Source organism: Dreissena polymorpha, chromosome 1 (assembly GCF_020536995.1).
Source record: "Dreissena polymorpha isolate Duluth1 chromosome 1, UMN_Dpol_1.0, whole genome shotgun sequence".
Lineage (NCBI taxonomy): Eukaryota > Metazoa > Mollusca > Bivalvia > Myida > Dreissenidae > Dreissena > Dreissena polymorpha.
The window spans coordinates 99,544,417-99,553,344 of NC_068355.1; the positions used below are offsets into that span (position 1 = coordinate 99,544,417).

At 35.0% G+C, this 8,928-nt stretch overlaps 1 protein-coding gene across 1 annotated transcript; it reads right to left on the reverse strand.

Annotated features, from left to right (window-relative positions):
• Positions 1–1,788: 1,788 nt before the first annotated feature.
• On the reverse strand, positions 1,789–6,929 carry LOC127866692 (uncharacterized). Its single transcript, XM_052407438.1, has 5 exons — positions 6,791–6,929; positions 4,469–4,528; positions 3,625–3,846; positions 3,079–3,326; positions 1,789–1,922 (listed from the first exon to the last, which is right to left on the reverse strand). Exons 1-5 carry the CDS (start codon positions 6,819–6,821, stop codon positions 1,863–1,865), a joined length of 621 nt encoding a protein of 206 aa, XP_052263398.1. The 5' UTR covers positions 6,822–6,929; the 3' UTR covers positions 1,789–1,862.
• Positions 6,930–8,928: the final 1,999 nt, after the last annotated feature.

An 8,928-nucleotide genomic window follows, 5' to 3' on the forward strand; every position in this document is an offset into this window, starting at 1 on the left:
TTGAAGGACGGATACCTTCTTTAATGAAATGTAGAATAGTTTATAATTACGTACATATTGCAATAAATGTATCTGTTAACAGTTTGCATATTTTGAATGAGTATTACATAGCCATTTTCTAAAGTTACAAGATTGCACTCGACATTCTCTTGTTATCGATATTTCTTAAATTACAACACAATAACGACAGAGCCTACCCAACTGATAGAACCAAATCATTCGCCCATCAAACATGACAGTTATCATTTGAGCTTATGATAATGTTGGTTGTGTATTCAGTGTAAGAATTGATACTTTAATCTTGCAGTGAAGATATATGATTGGCACGGACAATAAAAGGAAACAATCAACAAAAACATCAGAAATGTGTTAAAAACATGAAAAAAATAACATGTTTACATTGCAAACAGCTTCAAAACCTGACTTAACCCACATACGGCTGTACCGAACATGATTATCTGGTTATGAAGAATAATTGTCCATAATATGTCAAAGTTTGTAATGGAAAAAAACGAATACATTCTAATCAGAAAAACCAACAGTACCAAACTGTTTGTAAAGCCAAATTAGTCTTTAGTCTGACTAAATGCTAGCATATTTGAGATGGCGAATATTTCGTGATAACACTTACAGAAGGCTAAATAATACATGCAACCCATTTAATTGCCACATAGGTTACACATGTTCATGTGTAATATGATGTATAATTAAACATAAATAGCAAATAAGTGCATATTATTTGTCCTTACAGCATATTAACTATTGCACACAACGTTTAGATATTTGTTAATTAAGCCGTTCGATAGTTGAGTGACGGAAATATATACATTGCATTAGCATTTAACTTCTGCATTAGCAAACGTTTTATAATTTTACTTATGTATGTCTTTAATTTATTCAATCGTAATACGACAAAAATGGTCGAATACGTGTATTTCTGCGCAAGCGCCGTCTTCTATGCACAAAATCATTGAGCACGAAAATCAAGATCAAACCTGCAACTGCAAACAGCGCCACCAGCAAGCTCACCACCACAGCCGTTATGTTCTTGACATGGGGAATTTCATATCCCTCCTGATTCAGGTTAACAGTATATGTTTGCCCTCTCTCCACGCTGTGTCCAGACTCGGCGTTCAAAAGCAGCTGGATGCCGTCATCGGAATGAATGGTGTCGAGAATGACGTAGCCGCGGGATGTTGTTACCGTTCCCACATTCGATGGCGCGACAGTTTTGATCACAGGTCCCACAGTTGAAGACTCAAACGTCGTATTTTTTATTTTTGCACCTTCAGAGGGTGAGGTAAAACTTGTGCGGACGTATGGAATTTGGTTAAAATTTTGTGTTTTGCTATCATACAGGTCTTTGTCAAAGTACGTAGAATTTGAGATACTTGTGGTATGGAAGCTGTAGCTTTCGTCGAAAGTTTGCTGTACATAGTACTGACACACGTTAGGCAGTGATGACCACTCAAGCCTATAAAATGCTGGTATTGAAACGTTAAATCTATAAACGTAAATTACCTGGGAATCCGTAAGTTCAATTGTAAAAGGTTCCACCTGATTGACAACACCAGAAAGACCTGTTTTCAGCGACACATTGGTAGGACTTGCACACAGCACGATAATAATGACGGGTAATTGTGATAATTTCGTGTGAATCCAGCGGACTGTCATTCCATTAAGGTCTTCATTACCAGTAACATTGTCTCCTAGGCGGATTTTTATGGCAATAAAATCCTGACAGATGCATTTGTCACCATCTTTTCTAGATGAGCATTTCACATTTACCGGGACTGATGACACGAGATATACGCCATTACGGTTGACAGGAACATTTTCAACACGACGGGAAACGGCATAAGTTATGTTCCACCTGCTCTGTTTTCCAGACGCATAAATGGTAACAGTGGCATTGCCATCGGCTGAAAATAATGTGTATGCGCAGTTATTCAAACATAATTGTAGATACGATCATTATATGAGTCGCGTTCTGAGAAAACTGGGCATAATGCATGTGCGTTAAGTGTCGTCCCAGATTAGCCGGTGCATTCCTCACAGGCTAATCAGAGACGACACTTTCCGCTTTTATGGTATTTTTCTTTTAAAGGAAGTCTCTTCTACACGAAAATCCAGTTATGGCGGAAAGTGTCGTCCCTGATTAGCCTGTGCGGACTGCAGAGGCTAATCTGGGACGACACTTTACGCACATACATTATGCCCAGTTTTCTCAGAACGCGACTCATATAATTGAAATTTGCATACGGGACATAAATAAATGTATGAATATGTCATGGCTTTGTTTGAAAAACTGTTTGCATTTTAAAGCAATGACGAGTTAATGTAATATGTTTTATTGTTTATTATTTTAGTAATTATTTTTGCAAGATTTAAATTTCCGGGGTAGAGGTCTATGTAAAAATGTTAACTCATAGTTTATTGAAATGCATTCTTTTTAAATTATATAATCGTATCCCATTGGAATGCATTACCGCCTTTTTTTCGAGTTAACAAGCAAATATATATGGAGAACTCAAAATAAATTAACTTGTAATGATATACATGTAAGGTGAAATATCACTGAAACATTTTGTCTCATTAATTTTGTATATCGGCAGTGTTCCAATTGGCTTACTCGTGGCAGATATATGTATTTCATTACATTTTCATTAATTATTTATGCACATCGTTATTGATTATCTGACAACTGCTTAGCCCTCAATTATCCAAGTGGTTATCACTTTCAAAAGTGAATTACGTAATTCGTGTTTTCTCCAACTTACCAATAATGGAAAGGTTCACTATTTGTAGTTCAGGGGAGGGCATAAGTAAGAACTGATCGGACCAGAGGTGAGATTGCGAGAAACTCTTCCAGACTATTGGGCTTGGAGAACTTTCAAATGTTGCCAAATGTTTGTCGCGGTTGTTGAGGGAGGGTAAATTACATTCCGTTGCAAATATTACACATACAGGGCTATTACTGACGATTTCCGTTCCCCATAAAATTGATGCATTATTTATAATTAATCCGTCACTGAATGGAATCTCGATCTGACTACAGTTAATCGCCCAAGGGATTACCCGAGACACAGCATCGGAATTGCTGTCCACTGTGGCGTTGCGCGCCCAAAATTGGCAGATATTAGCGACTGTGTCCTGCTTGGACGCCTGAATTAGTGCAGATACGAACATACATTTCTCCAGAATCTCTTGCTGGTCACTAATTAGTTGATGCTTTGTTTCAAATTGAACGGTGGACACCAGATGAAGCGGTATGCCTGACAGATTTATGACAACGTCACATTCGATGGATGTGCGCATGCGCAAACCTATAATTAAACAAACGTATGCATGATCATAATTTTCCCACGTCAGTTATTTGTTTGTCAACTCTTTTAGGGCATATTTATTTCGTCTGAATCATTATAAATTGTGTCTATGATTTATTTTCTGTTTCCTGTATCTAATTCATGCGACCTAGAGAATTTCACAACTGTTAATGGTTAATTCATTAAAGTACCACTATGATAAATGAAATATGCCTTTGACACTGAAATATTATAACTATATATTATATTACGAAAGTAACGCGATGTACGAATTCTTTATACATTTGGCGATTTTTACCTGCTAAAAGTTCTGTATAACTTATGTTATTGTCGGTTACATTCAGGCGAAAATCTGATCCGATGTTGACTGTTGTTTTGTCAAAAATGAGTTCTCCACTTGCGTTTAGAATTGTTACTGTGGCGTCATCCCGATCTCTTGGCAAAATGACTATATCATTGAAGTCATACGTAGTGTTAGGCAGATTTGGCAATATGTATTCGTAGTATTCAACAGGAGCTTCTGCAACATTAATGTTTTATTAAACTTACTAAACAGTATTAACATTATACATAGATATATAATTAATAATGTTAAATTCACAAGAAAAAATATGTTATGCCAAACGGCAATCAGACGTTTGTTTTATATACATGTGTGCTTTCAAATGTTTTATAACATTTTGTTTACTCGTTATACAAACACTTATTTACTTACCGGTATACAAGCCACTTTGTATGCAATTGATATCTATATTAAACTATATTCACTTGACATCAAATATTCATGTCTGTGTTTTCTTCTGAGTATGGGTAAGATGTTCGTCATTTTGTTGCATTCGTACATAATAGGATACACTCTAAGAATATGCAGTATGCCCAGTTTTCTCAGAACGCGATTCATTAAATTTAATGTGTTCGTCATATATTCGTCATATTAAATTATTTCGTCATTCGAATTTCAGAACTATATAATTTTTAACTTGCATCTTTTAACTATAATTCATATCGCTACTGCATGATAACCACGCACATATACATGCAATAAAAGGGTGGGGTGTCACTTATATCCACGCCTAACAACAATTGCTTATGCTTAAATTAAGTTTTTCCGCTTCTTTTAATGTAAAAGCAATTTTACAAACCTGCAGAACAGTCCGCTTCGGATACAACTAACCACATGGACAGCGTCGCGAACAAAATGTCTGAAAATTAAAATATACAATTTTATTTTTAATCTGCAATAATATTTGGCAATTGAACGAATGGCAAACAGTCAGACACAAAGCACGCCTTTACGTGAGTATGGCGTTCACACGAAATTGACAAGAGGTTGATAATGTTCATCACATATTCAAACATTCTGGTTCTTATGATACCATTGTGTTATTTCAAGTTAAAAATAAGGTCAATATGAAAGTCATTGTTATCTTTCCGTTCACCGGTCTGGCCTTTCGGGAGAAATAAAAGACAAAGACACAGAGATCCTCCGCAATTATGTTATTTTTGGGCTGGTTGGATTAACTCATCCATGGGGAGGGACGTCCACTCTTCCGCATTGTCCGTCCAGCTTTTCATCTGACAGCCTCAACGGCGACCTCCACCTAGTTTGCCGTGTAACACAGTCTTGCGCAGAGGCTCGTGTAAGGTAACGCGTCCGAACCATAGTAGCTTTCGTCATTTGATGATTGCCAAGATAGAGACAGCCGGGGACTTGTAGAGCCTGCGCTTGGTGGGTAAGCTGTATGAACTGCTTGTGCACAACCTTCACTCTCTGGCCATTGCTGCAGTCGCCATGGCAATTCTTATTCGGACCTAAGCGCTTCTGATAGCTTCATTGGACACGGTTGCTCCCAAATACTTTATGTTGGTCACTTCTTCCAGCGTCATGCCATTCATGGTGATGTTCGTACAGGTGTTTTCTAGCTATTTCATCATAATCTTCGACTTCTCAGTGTTGATAACCATCCCATAAGCTCCTGTTCTTCCATAGTTTGTGGTCAGGTCTTGGAGTTGACTGCTGAATGTGACACTCGCAGAAGGACAGAACTGTCTTTCACTATTTTGTCATTATATATATATAATAAAGTCGCTTTCAGAAAAAGACCGAGAGGTCGAAAGCTACGGCAAATTTAATAAAAGCGTTTTATTATATATGTATATAATTCGGTCACAAGCTTTTAATAGACGTGAACTGCTATTATATGTGATTGCGAGGTAAATGAATCCTGGTGATAATATCGACAATAACTGGTCATAAATGACAACATATTCATAAGGGAGACTATCCGACAACAGGGTTAATTATGAAAGCAATCGAGATCAAATGCAGAGGTTTAAAATGAATAAGAAAATGACAAGATAAATCCAATGTTAATATGTTGCAATTTTTTCATATAAAAACAAAAACAAAATAAAAGACTTATGAATATTGTGTTTAACAAATTTGCAAAGCATTCATCCTTCAATCGTATGCAGATAGAAGGGTTATATTTATAAATGTATGACTTGCTTCTTCAATCTGCTGTCTGTCTTTTGTGGACAAGAATTGGTTATAAGTTTGGCATTCGTTTTCATCAATAAATTTATTATTTAGAATAATACAATAAGACAACTACCAAAATATGGGACACAAATTTTATTCCCAAAAAGGTTAGGTCGTTTTTATTAATGGTTGGTGAATAAAATGTTGCCTAAAAAAGTGCAAAACAGACACGCTTATTTTGTTAATGTTTTCGAGTAATAATTAGTTGATAATTCATTTTCAATAACAATGGACATTACTGGTAAATGTGCACATGCATTGATGTTTATTATGCAGTTCATGAGTAACTATTTAGAAAATAAATATAAAAAATATTGAGTTATTACAAACACTTATTCTTCATGTAATACATGCAATGTTGATTTAATGCTATTTATAATATGGACATTTATAACAACATATGCGACTGGTTTTATTAAGTTGCTCTGTTTGTACTTAATAGAATAAATTATATCAATATTACAGTAACTATGTTTACAATTGTATTTCATCATTTCAAATATAAAAATTGTCGTATAATTGGGCTATGAACCGGGTTGTAAATTTAAAAATATCAAACAAAAAAGAGAGACGAAGTGATTGTAATAATGGCATATCCATGCATACACATTAATGTATATATCAGTGTAATAAAAAAAGTTGTGCAAAGTATCTAAACACGTTTTCATCTTTAGGCGAAAACATATATTACTTTATAATTCAAATAAATTTTAACACTATGTATATATGCACTTCATATTATATTTTGTTGTTTTGATTGAAAATGAGACGTATGACTCAGATTCGATAAAAAGGCGTGATGTTTAAATTTTCAATTAGCATAAACACCACAGATAGTAATATAACAAATTCTATTGTAAACGGTATATTTATACACAGCCTACACAAATTGATGAACACTGTTTTACAACAACCTCAATACCTGCTACAAACTCCCGTCCTTTCACAATCATGTTTAATTCCCCGTTATCGCCAACAATAAATCTCTATTCCAAACTATTCCCATTTCCGAGATGTTCATAAACTTATATATAACTTTTGAACCACTCTACACTGATTAGCTGACAAAACTGACAACAGCGTTGGCAAAGAAATAACTCAGCAGTATCCGATGGTAGTTCCGATCGTCGGTTGGTCCTGACATCAAATACAGCAGCGCTGGTACAAAGTATATTGTTAAATCAATTATAGAAATTAGCCAAATAGCCCACGGGAAATGAGAATACAAGAGTTATTTTATATTATATTGCATTTGACATATGTTCAGTTTATATGGAAAATGTGATACAGCTTTAAGTTCCCAGGATGCGTGATAAACAGGGAAAAACAGCAAATATGATAATAAACGGGCACTGACATATTCGCTATCAGCCCAGTGAAGTCTATTAACCCATTTATGCCTAGTGGACTCTCCCATCCTTCTAAATTGGATCAATTTATGTCCAAACTAAGGGATGTCTAGAATATTTATCTCTCTATATTTAGAATATTTCTTACAGAAATTCCTTTAAGCAAACAGCACAGACCCTGATGAAACGCCGCATCATGCGGCGTCTCATCTGGGTCTACGCTGTTTGCCAAGGCCTTTTTTCTAGACGCTAGGCATAAATGGGTTAAATGAAAATCAAACTCAAATTGGTAAACAAATAATGTTTGTGTATACGCAGTTGCCAAAACAGGAGATACAAAACAAATATATTAGACAAGAGACACAAGTACACAACACACATAACAGTTGATATTTATTAGGCCACTGCATTGAATCGGCCATGCACAGCATTAAGGGTAAAACCGGTTTTATTGAGCTCAAAGCCTAACATTGACCCATTATTATTCACAAGACTTGAAAAGTATAAATAAATGTTCATACATGTATCATATAAATCATATAAATATCAACTACACTGCATCCCGTATTTGATGAAACAAATTTGTAGACACATATCGATATATAGTTAAACATTACAAAGTGTCTTGCAATTCAAAGTGAAGCCGCAAAATGGGTTTTAAAGTTTATTTTTAAAAAAAACTACGTTGTGAATATGGGCCGTACTCTTTGAAAATGGGGCTAAATGCATGCGCGTTTAGTGTCGTCCCAGATTAGCATGTGCAGTCCGCACAGGCTATTCAGGGACGACACTTTCCGCCCAAACTAGATTTTCGCTAAGAAGAGACTTACATTAAACAGCAAAGATTATAAAAGCAGGAAGTGTCGTCCCTGATTAATCTGTGCGGACTACACGTGCTAATCTGGAACGACACTGTACGCACATGCATTACACCCCCTTTTCACATAGCACGGCTCATATATATTAAGCTTCGTCTTATATTTAAGGATTCATTTATATGCTTAAATAAGTCATAGAGCCAATTATAAGTGCAATACTATTATTGTGCTATAAACGTAGCTCATACTTTTAAACACTTTTAAACCAGAAATAACCAGAGCTTCGTTCTTCAGGACAAGTTAAGGTTCATGTAAAGTGTAAAAAGGCATATTCTTCACATAGAAATACTTCAATAAATATTATGGCAATAAATTCAATTTATAAGTCAATAGCCTTGTTAACACTTGTAGAACATATAAGAAAATGCTAATAAAAAAATATGATGCAAAATGTTGCTTTTGAAGAAATATACAGCGCATGCATGAAATTATCAAAAAAACAAACGGAGTTAAATTGAACAAATTCCTTTGGTCAAAATATTGTATACACTTAATGTTAGGTACTACAAATGAAAAGTCCACACAACACACACCAACAATCCTAAAATAAGGAAAAGAAAAACATAAAAAAAATGTCAAAAGTTAACACAATAATTGGGAACTACTTTAAGTATTATGGACTTACCAGTGAACCTTCATTTTCAAAATTACTTATCTACTCGCAATACAGTACTCATTATAGTCACAAAATGACACAATTACAAAAAATAAACTATATTACCAAAAGGGAAAACACTTTGATTGTTCATTTGAAATATATAGGACTCGGAAAGACGACTTATTGGCTACCTTAAAACAAATTACAACATGTTTATGTCACATCTCGAACTCCA

Excerpts from the sequence above, each read along its gene's own strand:
- LOC127866692 (XM_052407438.1), bottom strand. The coding sequence starts at position 6,821 with ATGATTGTGAAAGGACGGGAGTTTGTAGCAG. Across the intron at positions 4,529-6,790 it reads AGGACGGGAGTTTGTAGCAG|ACATTTTGTTCGCGACGCTG; the intron begins GTATTGAGGTTG and ends TTTAATTTTCAG. Across the intron at positions 1,923-3,078 it reads ATTCCGATGCTGTGTCTCGG|CCGATGGCAATGCCACTGTT; the intron begins GTAATCCCTTGG and ends CATTATTTTCAG.